This window comes from Pectinophora gossypiella, chromosome 16, assembly GCF_024362695.1.
Source record: "Pectinophora gossypiella chromosome 16, ilPecGoss1.1, whole genome shotgun sequence".
In the NCBI taxonomy this organism is placed as follows: domain Eukaryota; kingdom Metazoa; phylum Arthropoda; class Insecta; order Lepidoptera; family Gelechiidae; genus Pectinophora; species Pectinophora gossypiella.
In genome coordinates, this window is record NC_065419.1 from 4,631,040 (window position 1) to 4,648,990 (window position 17,951).

The following is a 17,951-nucleotide window of genomic DNA, read 5'->3' on the forward strand; positions in this document are numbered from 1 at the left end:
AAAACCAAAACAAAAAAAAAAAATCAAACATTTCATTCATTCAATGTAATGAAAAGTAAAGATGAAAAGTGCGATGGATTTGTTTTCATCTTTTTTCTAAATATTTATTTAGTTCATTGGTTTAAACTTATCTAAATATATAATTGTGTAAATTGAGTTATAGTTGCTAAAACGTTGAAAAAGGCATTGGTACAAAACCCACTGATGTTAATTTCATTATTACTTCCGAAAAGAAATCAAGATTAACAAACGCAATGGACCACAATCCACCAGAACCAATGTCACTAACAGCAGATGAAATTGATCCTGAAGAAACACAGCACAAACAACAAGGAGATATTGACAGAGATATTGATGAAGAGATATCAGCTCGGATGACCGCTTCCTACAGTGAAATATCCTTTCATTCTGACCACGGACAGAGTAGTGATGACACTGCCAAAGCAGCTGGCCCATCTAGGCCATACGACTTACCATCAGAGAACAGAAAACAAGAAAAAATCCCCTTGAACATAGATGGTCACGTCCGATATGAAGGAGATATGACTCACTATGTTGCAGATGATTTAGAATTTAAAATCAAACTGTCTAGTCCAATTACTAAGCGTGGAGAAACCCCAGTGTTTGGCAGCAACAGTGCCTCTCGTTCCAGTACACCTTCAGGGAAACTTTACAGACAGATACTGGCTCCTCAAATAGGTCAAATTGATATAACTGTATTAAATGACTTAGAATATGAGGCTCAAAAAATTGCCCAGTCTGTTGATAACTTAATAGAGAATTTATCAAGCATTTTGCATTCTAATTCCTCTTTAACAGCTGATAACATGGAAGTTTATAAAGATGCTGTGGGGAAAACTTGTGATGCAATGGATAATAATATTAAGAGTATGTACACAATACTTGCTAAGGGTGAGGAAGTCTCTCAAGCAATGGTCCCCGTGCAAGCTCAAGCTGCAAGAATTGCTGAAATCAAAAGACTACTCCAAGTGTTTGAAAATAATTTTTAATTACATTCCATTTAGGTCTAAATAAATAACAATAATGCTTTGTAAATATGTCTATACACCATATAAATAGATTATAATAATCATGAAAGAACTACTTTTTTTATACACTTTTTACACCCTTTTTATTGATTGATAGATATTTTAAACCCTCACCAAAGAGAACTTGAATATAATAAAGCCTACTTTTTGATAATGATAACAGTGTTAGGGATTCCAAAATCCATCCTATCTATGTCGATAGATTGTAATATAATTTGCTTTCCTAATCAGAAAAACGTGGTTTTTAACAACCTTTTGAGTCTTTTTGTTTACCGTACATTATTCTATGTGTAATATTTTAATGCAATAAGTAACTATATTCTTATATAAATATGTATATTGCCTACAACAAGAAATGGCAGCAATTTCCATAACACGTAATATAAGAATACCATGTTAGGTATTATATTTACAAACCGATAGTCTCAGTCAAACTTACCTACTAATAAAGGATAATTATATTATTTTCTCGTGTGGATTGTAAAATCTATGACCCACCTCATTAACCTCTGTATAAGATTTATTATTGAGCCGTGAAAAGCTCCTGACATGGCTCGTTATTGTTGTTTATACGAAATTTAATTAAATTAGTATAAAATAACTTCTTTTTGGTCTCATTTTATCGATAATAACATCGTACGTGTATAAGGCACAAGTGTACATCACTATTTATAAAATCTGTCAATATTTCGTTCCGTTCAGTCTCGTTACCATTCATTCCCGTCATTCTGTCAACTTACATCGCCCAAGGTGGTTGTAAAATAAAAAGGTTTTAAAAATGTGTTCTCATAACAGAAAATGTAAATTGAATTACTAACATGAGTGGTAACATCATTATAAGATTAAGCGTACAGTTGCTGGTCTCATGACCATTTAACATTTAGCTCCCATTCGGAGAAATCGTAGAGCAAATGGGTGACGTTGTTAGCTTATTTTCTGTGATAATTATGAAGTTTAAATCTAAGTTCAATGAGAGTAAAATTTATTTCCACTTCGATCTTCCGTGGGAGAGGCTAAAGTCGGTGAAATGGATGAACGAGCGGGCCTCGTCGAACAAGGCGTATGTGCCAACTACGGTAAGTACATGCCTGCTTGTTATTAATATATTTTTTTAATTATAAAGCTATAAGTACATCTTATTAGTACAATAGTCCGCTACCCTCATTCTATAATCACAAAGATATCCACATCTCTCGTCCCATTGCATGTGGACTTTGTATACTTAACAAAAAGAAAACAATTGTTTAGAAACTTCATTCAGTAATAATACAAAACAATAACTGGTTCCCGTGACTAATAAAGACATAAATATTTATAATGTTATCTTCAACAGCAGGCCATTGTCCAAAGTTTTATAATATTTTATATTTACAACATCAGAAGCTTTCTATTCCAGCATAGGTATTGTAATTGTATAAATAATTAAATATTATAAAATAAACCATGTTGTTGTGATGAGTTATTATTATATTATCTTTAAAAAAAATATATTTTTTTAAATTATAAAAAAGATTTTTCTTAATTATTAGGCATTTCTTATTACTTCTGTATAAATGTATAAAGAAACAAGTGAGAGAATTAAAAATATACATTTTAACATAAATGTTTGCAATAAAACTCTCACATAACAATTTAGGTAAATAAAAATAAAATATTCTTTTAGTTTCTTAGGAATCCCACCACAAACTTGTGTGGAGTAAGTGGATTATTTCTTAAGGTCACAACATAGTAGCTTGGTTTAATGCCAGCTTAGACTTCCCAGGAGACTTGGTAAATGGTTGAGCAGCATTCAGAATGCTAAGTAGAGCATAATTTAGTAGGAGCTTAAATGTTATTAAAGGGCTTTTAGACAGATTTCATCAGCTAAGAGGTTTTGTTTATGGTCTGTAATCATTTATAAAAGAAAAGTTTAGTTGATCTAACTAGGTACATACCTATCTACCTACCTGTAATGTAATTTTGTTTATGTTCTATTACTTTTTGAAAAATTAAAGGATATTTTTTTACATAATAAACATTTATCAATTTCATTTCATAAGTAAAATAACGAAAATCCCAAAAAAATATGAAAAAATAAAATTAGAAAAAATATTGAAATGATAATTGGCTGCAAGTTGTATTTGATTACTTGTGGCCCTGCTCACCCCATTAGGGATTATGGCTTAAGTTTATGTATGTATTTGTATGTAAAATAAATCAAATTACAGTTAATCAATTATTATGTATAAAAAAAATCCTTGTTAGGAATAATTATAAATTATAATATCATTTTACTCATCCATCATTATGGACCAGTAAGTAGTTTTATAGTAAGAAAATACTGACTTCCATAATGTTTTAGTGAGAACTACTCTTATATTTTCCATATGTTTTAATGTCAGTAGCACATTGAAATTGACTTTCTCAAATGTCGTTTTTCTACATTCCATTGGAAACGGAAACTGTTAATCATAAATTACCCTAGAGGTAGACGTAAAATTTGATAAGTGACTAGTTATTTGATTACTATTTACTAAATAGGTACGGTCACGAGTACTAATATATATACACTTTGATGTCGTGTCACATTAACTTTTTTGACAAATTAAACCATAACTCTCATTAAATGTCAAATATGATAATGCGAAAGGATTCTAAAGTGGGTACATGATATTGCTCATGACTGTACATCATTCATTGACATATTTGCGTAGGTCAGAATGTAAAACCATTATTGTCGACGCATATTCGCGGCAACTGTTTAGGCACTTGGCCATAGAGTTAGCAGCCAGAAACCCAGAAAAAGGGGTCTATACTCTATCGGACCACAAGCGGTTCGTACCACGGTGCGGATCAACTAAGCCATTACAAAGCCATGAGAAATGATGTAGCCGTTTTGACATACTAAAGTGCATCAATTCGCGCCGCCAATATAGTTATAAATTAACAAGAAATAAGAAACTAAATGAACATAATAAACTACAGCTATTTGCTGCTTTAACGCGGTTAATAATTAATACGAAACTTGATGAGCTAGAGGTGTGCTGCTAGTTTAAAGAGCTCTTTTTGAATGGGTCGTTTCACACAGCGAAGTGAATCGCCTAAAAACTTTTTTGCAATGGGTCAATTCGGTCCGCTTTGTGTTCGGATAGTAAAGATAGTCTTTACTCAAATACAATTTAACTCTGTGGTCGGAATCCACACATTTCAAAAGACACCTGGGCAATCACAGCTGTGCGAGACCCATTCAAAAAATGCATTAGTCGATTCGTAATGCGGTCCGAAACGACTTGACCCAGAAAAAGGTTCTTCAGCATAGGTTCGTTATACTTACAGAACTCTTCCACGTTATATATGTTCTTACTACCCCTTTAAAACATATACCTAATATCTCTTCGTTATTCAGAATACTTCTACGTTCCTCTTTATTTACTTACGTGTGTGTTTAAAACGCATGTCTCTAAGAAAGAAACGACCCCTACGTCTAGCGTATCGCTAGTGGAAAATCATATCCAAATACACGGTCGGCGCTAGACAAATGTCACATACCTATGACGTGCGTTTTTAATAACATTACAAACAAATTATAATGTTTACAGTAGATAGGAACGTACGTGCAGGACGCAGATTACACCGCGACAGATAGGAAGCATTGGCATCACGACTCTGTCACGAGAGCTGCAGGACGTCGCTACATTATAAATACAGTCTCATGATTATAAATGACACCCAGTAGGTGGGTACTTAGAGGGCAGTTAATAATAGTTTAGCTATAATTGGCGGCTTGTTACGTGCGGTTGAAAAACAAGTATCATTACCGTCGTTATAGTCTCATGATGGAGCGTGGTTTGCCCGGAGATTGGCTCTCTTTTCTGTCTGCTCTCGAAGACATAATATGTGCGTGTAGACTTGCCGTCGTCGTAGTGTGATTGGGCATGCAAAGCCATAAATCGTCGCATACTATAGTAACACATTGTACATCAACGGCCGCGTAACAAATTTTGACTTTCAACTAACAAAAGCGGTTCGTTATTTAGGGTTCCGAACCTCAAAAGGAAAAACTGAACCCTTATGGGATCACTTTGATGTCCATCGGTCTGTCAAGTCTCTTTTCCTCGGGAACGCGTGGGCGTATTCTATCATAGATTTACATGTATGTATTATCTTGATACATAGACCGATGTTCCCAAGACCGGCCAATGTACTCGCAATAAAACAAAAATGATAACTTTTTTTACCTTTGATGGGTTTGCTCTTGGCCCCAGACTTGCCCGAAGGCATTGACGAGGCCTACGATGGAGCGAGCTCGCCCAGAAGGTGCCTGTTCACTCTGGCTTTGAAAGCACCCAGAAAACTACAACACTACGTAGATGAACGTGCAGTTTTGTAATTGCAAAAAGACTTTTTGCATTGTTGTCCACTTCTTTTCATTCCATTCAGTCGTCATCATTTTCTTTTTCTTCGTTGCTTGCTCGTAGACATTATACGAAATGAAAACACGAATAAACCGTAAAGTTTGCAGCTATGTCGTCGTAGTAAAACTTATAATATCTTCGAGTATTCTATTCTATCCACGTAGTATGTATACCTAACCTACCTTTTATATATCTAGGTCTTAGGCTACGTTCCACTACTTCATCAATTATTTACCCACACCTAATGTGTTAGGATTACATGGGTAATTCTTAAATAGTTTGCAGAGAACCCAAAAAAAAAAAATATTTGTTTTTATGAGTTTTTATGATGCAAATCAAAAGTTTATGTCAAAAGCATATTTTGGATGCATATGGACAAGCTTAATACCCTCAGGAATATTAAAAAATAAGGGTAGAAAAACACGGTTGTGACATTTGTGCCTCTGTCGTGACATCACTAAACATGGCTGTGACACAATATGACATGGATGTGACTGTTTTGCATTTTTCATTGTAACTGTTGCTGTTATTTTTTTGTCATCTTAGTTTTTTGTCTCAATTGATTGGAGCAATTAGGCAGTAAGCAAACACTGAATTGGTTTAATCAAAAGTATTTATTTGGTAATCTTCTTTCTGATTATATGTGATACTTAACTAAATCACAATAATTAAGATCGCGTCATAAAAAAGTTAGGATTTGGAAACAAAAACCTTTATACTTATTGTACATTTGCCGCAGATGGCATTATCTACTTGGCCGGACAAATGGGGAGCGCTGAAGGCTCTCACCCGGTACAACGTTTAAGACAACAGGCCTAAGGGTGCCCAGTTGGGCGGGGTCAGTATCGAGGGTGCCCACCTCGGCTCAGAGCGTCGTGTGAGAAGAAAAATATTTGAAAGAGTTAATCGACCCTAGAGGGTCGATAGCGATAAGCGCTGATTGAGGGAAGTCGTCGACCACGCCGGCGGGGTCAGTATCGGGGTCCTGAAGTGTTTGGTGTCACGAGCTGATTGGCTGCCTCTATGGCTAGAGTAATCGAATCGTCGGGATCGTATATTACGTCCTTCGGACGCCGATACTTTTCAAGAGGTCATGATCGGACTCGGTCGTGTAGATTTTCACCTTATTCCTAAGGGACAATTTACTACGCTTGTTAAGGAGGATATGGGCCTTAAAAGTAAGACTTCTATTTAAGACTACGCCGAGATATTTGACTTACTCCTCCCACGGGATCGGCTTGCCAAACATCTTGATGACTTTAAGTTGACGGCGTGACCGTGGCGTGTTATAATAGCTTTTTGAAAAGTACACCACTGCACTTTTCTCCGGGTTTACCTCGATTCTCCATTTGCGAAACTACTTACCCAAGGCATTGGCCGCCCGTTGGAGAATTCCGGTCATCATAACTTGATCACGGCACGAAGAATAGGTGGCTATATCGTCCGCAAATAAAGCTAGTTCGGTGTTAGGGGATTTGGGAATGTCACTAGTATACAATGAAAATAGTAAAGGGGAGAGGACGGAGCCTTGTGGGACTCCGGCATGTATCGGGTGCGGTGACGAGAGCGTCCCTTCCACGCGGTAGCGAAAGGTTCGATTTGAGAGGAAGTCTCGTATGATGTGCACGAGACGGTCTGGCACTCTCAGTGAATAAAGCTTGTAGATCAAGCCGTTGTGCCAGACTTTGTCGAACGCTTTCGCCACATCGAAGAAGAGCGCTCCCGTAGCGACAGATTTTTTTAAGTTTAATCTACTAGAGATATGTTCAACAATACGGTGCACTTGTTGAACGCAGGAGTGTTTGGTTCTAAAACCAAACTGCTCTGGTGGAATAAGACTATTGGATTCGGCGTAGTCCTGTAATCTAGCAATATGAGCCGCTCATAAATCTTCCCCATGGTATTGAGGAGACTTATGGGGCGGTAACTCGAAGGTTCGTTTTTAGGTTTCCCAGGCTTTGGTATACCTATTACAATTGCTTCTTTCCACTGCTGTGGAAAGACGTAGTTGATCATGGCGACGTTGAATATTGCCGTTAGTAAACAGATGAGGGGAGCACCGAAGTTTTTAAGGACACGATTCGTGATACCGTCTGAGTCAGAGGCTTTTCGGGTATGAAGATTTTTAATGATATCTAGTACCTCTTCCTTAGTGAGCTGTGCAAGAGAAGGATCGGTGGGAGGTACAGAAGCCCTACGCTGAACTTCAGAGTTCACCGTCGAGCGGTGCCTACGATCGATAGGGAGAGTGCTGGGCGAACATTGGGCTTCGAGACTGTCGGCAAGGCATTCGGCTTTTTTGTCATCGTCAAAAGCGGGGGGTTGGTTAGGCCTATTGAGAGGTAAAAGCGTATCCTTTTGAAGAGACCTAGACAGCTGCCAGATGGCCTGGTGGTGGAGCTCAATGCCGCTCAAAAGATTATCCCACCGATTCTGTCGCATGTCATTAATACGTTTTCTTACAGTATGCTGCTAGAGACGCAAATGACGGCGACATTCCTCGGTGCGATTGGAATCATATGCGCGGGTGGCTGCGTTTTTCTCCGTTGGCAGATCTCGGGTATCGGTAGGCAGTTTCCAGCGATATGGTCTTCCATATCCGGAACCTGTTTTGAAGTTTCGTTCAAAACCGACCTCACGTGATCCGTGAGGGAGTTAATAGCTGTCAAGGCCTCCTCTAAGGAGGTTATTTGTACTGGGAACTTCAGGGCCAAGATCTGCAGAATCGTTGCTATTCCAGGTAAAGACCGTAGTCTCCTGATATCACGCTATGATACTTCTTAGCGTGATATCAGGAGACACGGTAGCAAGGGGTATCAGGGTTGTCGTTATTTATACTAACAATTTGACCAACCAATATTTCTCCTTGAACTCAGTGAGTTTCGTTCCAATCCCGAAATCCACTTCCGTAACAATACCATACAACCGCCTAAAAACCCCTGCCTAGTGTGGTTATGAATAAATTCCTTCCAAATATCTTGGAAGAGGCCCTTGCCCAGTACTGGGATCTATATGGACTAGTAAAGTAAGTACTCGTATGTAAGCATATCAAACAATAATATAATTTATAAATAAAAGCAACAAAACCCACTAAATAATTGAAATAAAAAAGAATGTCACGATCATGCATTATATGTCACAACCATGTGTTTAAAATGTCTACGGCTGTGACATTTTTATCATTACATGGTCGTGACAATTTGAAACGTGTTCGATATAACCCAAAAGCTATCCACGATACTGCAAATCTTAAGTAACTATTTTAAACTACACTGTATGACGTGCATATTATATTTCAAACAATAGTGTAACACTGATACTTAAGTTTAAAACTCTAACACGGCGTTGACGAGTTAAGGTTGTCCTTTTTTTAAAATGTAAAAGCAGATTGATTTTATACTGGTCTCAACGCTCTTAGCCATTGGCAATACTGACAAGAACATATTGTTGCCGTTCTAAAAAAACTTAGAAAGGGTTGCCAATGTCATAGATTTATTTCTACAGAGTATTGCAATTTTAAAGAGTCGCACACGGTTGTGACACAAAAACTGCTCACAAAATGTATGTTGTTCAAAATCATAAATAGTGTGCATTATTTATATATTTTGTTAAACAGTCTTATAGAACAAAGGTTCGTCTTGCATAGTTATTGTAATATTTCGAATAATAACATGCCACATCTTCAGAAAAAATCATTTTATCTGCAATTCTGGCAATCTCACACGACACGTTCCGTGACATTTATGACTTCTAATTTTTTTTAATATAATATCTAATAATTTTAAGGCAAAAATTATATCCGGACACGATACTAGAAGTAATTACCTAAGTAAAATAATTCAGAGGTCACTGATTTTCCTAAAAAACATATACAATTCTTACAACTCACAAAAAAAAACGTAAGAATAAGAATCACCCACATATATTTTAAATTAATAGTAGTGCTTCATAGTGATCGTCATATTTTATGCATACTTAAATGCATGCATATTCTAAGTATACATTTGAAAACTAAAGAAGGCACGAACTGGATGATAAACGAGGCCAACTAAAGAGTAAACCGCCTGCTAAATAATTTTATAGTAAACGGTACCCTTACGTGTGAGCAGCGTCGTAGAGTATGCTCCATACCCCCTCCGATTGATTGAGGGGAGGCCTGTGTCCAACAGTGGGACGTATATAGGCTATTTATGTATGTAATATTATGTAAGTGAATAAACACACAGCATAATTACCTACATACATAAGTAGGTAACTACGTACCGCAACACACATAATCATAAGCACGCGTATACAGTATCATAATTGAATAACATTGCAATGGCGACACGTGCGAGATATGTCGTCTCGCCAAATGTTCTTGATACTATCTTGTTGTCATCTTGTTTGCGTCCTTACTTATGTAATTCATGTCTCCATTTCCTTGCTTACATCCGTTATCCTTGTGATTTGTACAGGAGCATAGACTAACGAATTTGTGTGGTCGTTATTTGAGTCAGGGACCTTTGGCAGCTCAATTCTTCTATCGTGTGGGTTGTGAGGTGGATTACCAACCCCATCAACCCTGGTGTCCGGGTTACTATTGAACCGCCAAAGACCCCTGACATGGCTCATGTAACGAGTACGTACTTATATCAGTAGTAGTATCCGGGACCAACGGCTTAACGTGCCTTCCGAAGCACGGATCATCTTACTTTTGAACAATCGGGTGATCAGCCAAACTAGGGATCACAAAGTGATTCTTGTGATTTGTCCCCACCGGGATTCGAACCCGGTACCTCTGGATCGTGAGCACAACGCTCAACCACTGGACCACGGAGGCCGTGGCGACTCAATAGTACCCCTGACACTGGTGGTGGTGGTAACCCTGGAGAAGAATTACAAGCATTGTACTCCTGGGTTGTGGTACGTCACAATCCGTGATAGCTCTGTTCGGAGAACGCATGACTTTCATCGTACTCACAGGTTAGAATCCCGGCTCAAGCTCTGAACCACTGTATTCATCTTTGTGAGTTTGAATTCATGTTTCGATCATACATAATTGATATCACGTGGTCTCTAGGATTTGTGCCCGGTTAAACTATCCTTGAATATACCAACCTATAAGAGAATGGCTGAATATTGCGTAGAGTCGAGAAGAGTGGAGGAATCAAGGGGAGGCCTTTGCCCAGCAGTGGGATCAAGGAGGCTAGATAAGATAATACAAACATCCTAACACTGAGCAATGGCCTCCTCAACCTTGCTCAGCCCTCCATCAAGTTGCTCTACACCATTTGGAGAAGTCGAATGTGCTCTAACGCCGCTCCACTTACGTTGGCTCCACGCCAACCCAGTCGTAGCAATTCTCAAGCCTTCTGAAGGCCACTTCACTACTCACTACTGTGTCAATGACCAGGAATGACGTCATTAATGTCCCCCTCTATACACTAAAGAACTCATAGAGTGTTACGAAACCAGCGAGCATTATAAGTAGCTGAGTGCGCAGTGTGCTTAATTTTCCTAATTGTTCCCGAATTGTTGCAGTGGTTGCCAATTAGTGGTACTAGTGCTATTAAGTACTCGTACTTGGAGTATTGAATGAGTGATATGTAAGGTCAACTCTACAACGAAATAGAAATAGAAATACTCTTTATGCTTTTGAAAAGGGTACATTAATAGATGGATGCTCATAAAAGTCTCTCCTTATCAGCTATCAACAATAGCAATAAAATATTTCAGAAAAATTGTCAACACTGGCCGGTTTTTTAAAAAAATAAGTTGGAAAAAGAAAAAGGATGTTCGGCGGGAGATTGCTTTTTGGTTTGGATAGGAATCAGGGTTATTCAAGGATACGGATAAATACGTAGATTTAATTTTGGTGGTTATAGAATTATAAAAGTTGTATTGTACTCGTATGCTGATAAGCGTTTGATTTATGTTTATGTTAAGCGTTTGATTGTAAAAGTGGAGGAGGTGAGTTTTATTATAGATACGCGTACGTAAGGTTGATTGACGTGGTGCACGGAATACGCTCTTGGTCACCCAGACTGACTCGGGGACGACGTCCTCACTTCATTTTCTTAGGCTTTTATGACATAAAATAAGTTCACACTATATCCCATAGTATGTGATGTGGGTAGTATATTTACCCACACCTCACCGAGCTTTTTGTTAGACTAACGTGAGCCGTAGGTACGTATGGCGCTTTAGATGAATTAATAACTCATTGGTGCAAGTCTGGTACCAGGGTGTGATCCGACGCTCCCCGACTGAGAAGCAAGCCGGTCACAGGACCACATTGACAGTTAGGTTTTTAAGAATAAGAATAAAATAAATTAATACTTTATTGCACAACAACATATACAAAGGACATAAAAATACGAATAAAACATAAGCACAATTTCTTCAGCTAAATCATTTATTTTTTTATTTAAATGTGGTACGCAGAAAAATCTAACTAGGAACCTCTGGAACCGCTTTGTTTTTTTTTTCTGAAAAGAATACACGTGTCTGACAAATATACAGACTACTTTCATTTACATTCCCGCTACTAGGTTACTACATAATTTATTTCTCTAGCTTTTGTTCGGGCTGAGTCTTGCTTAGTACACAGCTTTTCAAGCTGTCTGGAAACTTGAAACTGAAATGCTAACGCTAGCAGACCGTAGGAGCAGAAGAACCAATTGAAGAATAGGGTACTTGACTGGATTTAAATCATAAAATGCTTATCGAGAAATAGAAGCCAGACGTTTGACCGATTTAATCGAGGACACAAACGTACTTTCATAAAAAAAATCATAAAAAGTATCGCATTTTAGTTCAGTTATCCCTACACCAGTTTCCAGGTGGCATAGCCCACTTGGTTGAGGGAGCTTAAACTGGACACATGTGATCCATGATTGAAATATATGATCCACACAGGATACTTTTTTGCCATAATAATGAATTCAATTTTAAACTCAGTTGCTATTTTGAGAGTAGACTATTGAATAGAATTCAACGGTCAATCGCGTTCAGTCGATACATATCAAGTCAAATATCTATTGCTTATTACACCAATACGAAATAATATTACACATACTTCATTGCTATTGGCGTCCTTAATGTAAAAGCTTGGAAAAGCAAGGTCTTCTTCTCTAAGACGAAAATGTATCCGACAGTAGACAAACTACACTCGTTTACATCCCACATCCCGCCAATTTCCACTCGCTACATAATTTATTATGTCTACAACTCTACGTCTAGTAGAAATTCGAACTCGCAAATTCTTGTAGTTACATAAATGTAAACATAGACGATGCTTTATTTAAAACGAGAAAATGTTCAAAACTATGCTTCTCATTCTATCGTGTGGGTTGTAAGGTGAATTACCAAACACATCAACCCTGGTGTCAGGGTTATTAATGAGCCACTAAAGGCCCCTGATGTGGCCCATGTAGCGACTACGTATTTACATCAGTAAGTAGTCACCGGGACCGATGGTTTACTATGCCTTCCGAAGCACAGGTCGTCTTACTTTTGGACAATCAGGTGATCAGCCTGTAATGTCCTAACCAAACTAGGGATTACAAAGTGGTTTTTGTGATTTGCCCCACCGGGATTCTAAAACTATGCTGCTTGTCAATTATCATGAGATCTTGGATATCGACAGTTGGTCACGCACGTGTGTAATTGTGTATACTAAGGGATCTTCTTTCCCCGATAATAAAATTAGAAGTGAAGAGTATTAAAAATTAAACTTCTTCATAAAATGTGATGCACAGTCGGATGTTTATCAATAATATTGTCATACTTATATAACTGTATAAACATAAATAACCTATGCACTCAATGGGCACAGGCCTCCCTCCAATAAACCGGAGACAGATATAAAAATGATCAGTTATTGCAGAACTGTGTGTGTGATACTGATATCATACTCATTCCAAAGTTCAAATATGTGATATTTTCTCGTATTTTGAACTTTGGAATGATCTTAATTTATCGTTACTTTCACTGGAAACAAATTAATTGGTAGGTAACTGAAAGGATCCGCCATGAGCTCTATCATGACCCTTTAGAACTCTGTCGCATCAACTTATTAATCCTTTCCTAAGACTTCTGATTTAATTTGTCAAATATGTCAGTATGAGAGGGTTACATAGTGCTATAGAAGATTAATCGTCTGAAAGTAACATGTGGAATGATAGATCGGAAACGTTCGCTTCGTAATGTCGTTTACCCGTTGACAAATAGCATCAAGATAAAGTGTTTTCGCTAGAAACGTCCTTTAGCTAATATCTTCTATTACGTGACTGAACGTTAGAACCTTGTACAATAGTAATACTTATATTGAATGGTACAACATGTGCGGTGACCGGTCCAAGAACTCAATCAAAGGGCTTATTATACTACCCCGTCCTTCGAGCTCAAGCACAAGCTTCATCATATCCTTCAAGTTGACTTTGGTAACTTGCGGCTCTGCCCACTCCATTGAGGATACGGGCATGAGTTTATGTATGATAGTTACTAAGGTCCTGTGGCTGTGGCTTGCTTCTCAATCCGTGAGCGCCGGTTGGAACCCCTGTACCGGACTTGCGCTAATAAGTTATTCATTTATCTTAAGTGCTGTATTCACTTCCACGGTTGACTCAAACGATTTGACCTAAAAGAAAGCTCGGTGACGTATGGGTATTTAGTTCATCTTGCGATAGATGTACCTCTGACTACCTCATTGGGGCAACATAGCGTAAACTCACGCTTATGTTATGTTGCCCAGGCTTAAAACATTCTTTTATCCCTAGGCACTTCATAAAAAAAACTCGTTTTATACAGACACTACATATTGACGTTACCGTATACGCGCATCTGTGTGTGTGACATCTGACGCCCATACGATTGAAGACTAAAGTATGACCGAGGGGGTGCGGTAAACCTAGCTCAGCCGCTGGTGGGGAGCGTAGAGTTGCCGTTCTATACGTAGTATAATTTCTTATTCTATGCCCTAGGTGGAAAACATGGCGAACGTGTGCACGCACGCGGTGTGCGTGGCGCCGGCGTCGGTGGGCGCGCGCGAGCTGCTCACGCGGTCCATCAACGCGCCGCAAGCGATCGCCGCCGTCGTGTACGGGCTCGCGCTCTGCCTGCTCTTCGCCGTCTCCACCACCTTCCACTCCGTGTGCTGCTGCCGCTCTGACACGTGAGTCCTGGGTATTCGTGAAACTCAATTTCTATCTTGCCAAGTCCTATCCTGTGATTGGCTAAAATTACAATCTCCTATCGTGTGGGTTGTGAGGTATATTACCCACTTCAGCAAACCTGATGTCAGCGTTATAATAATAACCCTCCAAAGGCCCCTGTAATCATTACATAGGAATGTATGTAAGTAACTACAAAAAAAATAAAATGATAATGAATAGACAGGACTTATAGTTTCAACCAATCACAGGACAGGATTTCTATCTGTCAAAGTATAAACTGAGTTACGCGATTAGGCCTCTGAAAGATAATCATATCTATCATAGAACGTTTTTCGGGGCATGCATTAATTTACCCTATTTTCATTTTGTACAACTTAATTTGTGCCAGTCAATCAAGTCGAAGGCTTCCTGGCGACATGGTAACTCTTGAGAATGGATTGACGACTAGCCCAGACACCTCCACTCCTCAAACCGCAGTGTGTTTTTACGGCTAATAGCCGGGACCAACGGCTCAACGTGCCCTCCGAAGCACGGTATCATCTTATTTTTTTAGACAATCAGATGATTCAAGCCTGTAAAGTCCTTACCAAACAAAGGACAGTCTCACAAAGTGATTTCGACAATGTCCCCATCGGGAATCGTACACAGAGCTCCAGATCGTGAGCTTAACGCCCTAACTACTAGACCATCGAGGCTGTTAATAATAAATAAATAAAAGTACCAGATTCAGAAAAGATACCAGATACGCCCCGTAGGTAGTCTGTCTTCTCATTAGTTTAGAAATTGGCTTGGCTATTGTTATCCTAAAAGGATTATCTTTTCATATCGGGACTCCAATAGGTAACTATGGAAACTGAGCGAAATTTCCTTTGAATTATCTGGCAATCCTCAAACTTGGGATAACAAGCCAGTTAGCTAGCAGATTCGTGAGGGCCTTTGTTCTAATACAATTTTAAGATACTTCAATGTGCCGATTTAATAAATGTCCTTTTACAACAGCAACAGATCGTCTTCAATTTTGCCTCAAAATATTTCTATTCTGTTTTATCGCATCGCTTTTCCTCAATATTTTTATAACAATCGACGAAAACTGACAATAATTGTCAAGGATAACGTGAAAATAAATTGTTCCTTTTATCTCCCATTTCGTTTTTTCCCAATTTCGTCCGGTATTTCTGTCATTTTGTCCGGTTCTGCTGACACGAGCAGTATATAACAAGGAAAGCTAACTTCATCTTATATTGTACGTAGTATTTAATTCTCTCTTTTGTCTATCGATTCTTGTATCTTGAATGTTCTAGAAGGATTCCATCTCTTTAAAATCTGCTTTACAAGATTGAACTTAAACTTAACTGGCGAGGAGTGGGTGTACAATACAATACAATACAAATACACTTTATTGCACCAAAATAAAAAGAAATAATTACAAAAAGTCTCTTAACTAAGTACATGGCAAATGGCGGCCTTATCGCTTAAAGGGTGTATATTACTATATACCTCTGCCTACCCCTACTGGGTTAGTGGCGTCATGATATGTTGTTACATAAATATGTCAAGGCATTACACCTGAAAGGGGTAAGTAGAGGTATATAGTATACACCACGGAATAGAAGAAAGAGGTTAGAAAGGCCCTAACGCGCATTTTGTATGAGAACCGCTTTCTTTTACTATTACTCATGCAAACAGATAACTACGATAGCTCTACTGCTTCTCAAATTCCATATCCACTTTACTGGCAATGTGCATTTTATGTAATAGACTGCAATGTTATCATTACTTACTATACTTCATACCAATTTTTTTCTTTTTTAAAAGCAGCCGATCATACTAAGAATTTTTGCTTTCCTGTGATAAGGTCCGTCCTTACCCTCCTGACCCAAGAGGTCTCCGATAGTCAATATTTGATTTTTGGCCCTGCAGGTAATAATACACAAGACGACCTTTTAATATACTGCTAGACATTTGGGTTGCTAGTCGTTAGGTGTTGCATTTATTACTTGTGAAAAAATCGAGACATCCCTAGGTATAGTCCAAATTCTTTTGTTTAAACGGCAAACTAGTACAGCTGCAGCTGTGTGTGTGCTATGCAGTTTTTATAGGACATAACTTCTTGTAACGGTCGTTAACGTCGACACTCCGAGACCCTTATACTTGCCAGTTGTATTGTCCTTATTCAGAAACAATCTTTTATTTCTCTTGTAAATCTAAACCATCGGTGACATAAAAAAATAACAGCTTATATGCAAAAACTCCCCTATAATATAGGCGATGGGCTGAAATTGTTTATTACAAAAGGACGCCACACAAAAACAAGACAATAACATCATTTAAAGTGTTCTCAAAATATGAATAAAAGACGTTCGTCAAAATGATCATATTATCATTTGAGGCGGTGCACGTCCTGCAAATAAAAGGGACTCACCCACCACAGCAAAAAGGACCCAGCTGAGTGAGGCACGAACATCATATCCATCTTAGGACTTCGTAACAAGAGTGGCTGCAAGTCTTCTGATTGCTTGCGGCACCGCCCTTCCTATTAGGGATTCCGGCATAAGTTTGTGTATGTTATGTACGTAAAAATAGCTCGTAATTTGTCATTGTTCAGGAAACTCTAGCAAAGTAAGTCGAGTAAAGGGTTTGTTACAGAAATAGCTGTAAGCTGTAATCCTTATATAATCCTACTACGGCTTCATTACGTAGTGTCAGTAATGCGAAGGTCACACCATAATATGACGCATAAACGTGGTCGTTGAAATCGAGTTCTATGGTACTTAAAAAGACTCTAAGCCTTGGTTGTCTTCTTCTATCGTGTGGGTTGTGAGGTTGGTTTACCAACGTCAGCAACCCTGGCGTGCGTTATTATTGAGTCGCCAAAACTTGGATTGTTGACTTTGACAGGTAGGCATAAATTCAATACAAAATATTTAAATTATATACTATTATCTCGCTCGTAATAGTTGTCATATTGTATAAGGTTCTGTTGACTCAGAATTTCATAGGTCGTAGGTGTAGATCATAGTCAGTCTTCACATGTTCATATTAAAACAACTTGCAGTCACTTTCGGCGTCTTTTTTATTAAGAAAGATTAGCAGTAAATGTACTGACAGGTTGTCATCTGGTTACTAATCTTCGTTATTGCCCGTAATCATACTCCTTACTTTTTCAATTGTACCTAACACTACACGATCCCTAAAGGTGGGCCCGTGGTGGTGCGTGAGTGACCGGTCTTACAAAGCCTAATGACTGAGTCGCAGCGAGCATGATTATGTTACACTGTATGCTAAAGTCCGTACTAATCAGTACGCACGAACGCTCGCTGTGCAACACGATACATTAAGTCTCATAATAC

The 17,951-nt window shown here is 38.3% G+C and overlaps 2 protein-coding genes across 2 annotated transcripts in view; both read left to right on the forward strand.

The window, feature by feature from the left end:
• The first annotated feature begins 44 nt into the window (after nucleotides 1-44).
• Nucleotides 45-1,101, forward strand: LOC126374015 (BLOC-1-related complex subunit 6). Its single transcript, XM_050020461.1, has one exon. It carries the CDS (start codon nucleotides 255-257, stop codon nucleotides 1,008-1,010), a length of 756 nt encoding a protein of 251 aa, XP_049876418.1. The 5' UTR covers nucleotides 45-254; the 3' UTR covers nucleotides 1,011-1,101.
• Nucleotides 1,102-1,767: 666 nt separating this feature from the next.
• LOC126374010 (monocyte to macrophage differentiation factor) overlaps nucleotides 1,768-17,951 on the forward strand; it is a 43,683-nt gene continuing 27,499 nt past the window's right edge. The window contains exons 1-2 of the mRNA XM_050020456.1: nucleotides 1,768-2,125; nucleotides 14,410-14,600. Coding sequence (XP_049876413.1) covers nucleotides 1,961-2,125; nucleotides 14,410-14,600 — 356 coding nt within the window. The 5' untranslated portion in view covers nucleotides 1,768-1,960. The remainder of the gene's footprint in view (nucleotides 2,126-14,409; nucleotides 14,601-17,951) is intronic.

Bases quoted from the DNA above. Each gene is read 5' to 3' on its own strand.
- LOC126374015 (XM_050020461.1), top strand. From the start codon at position 255: ATGGACCACAATCCACCAGAACCAATGTCACTAACAGCAGATGAAATT.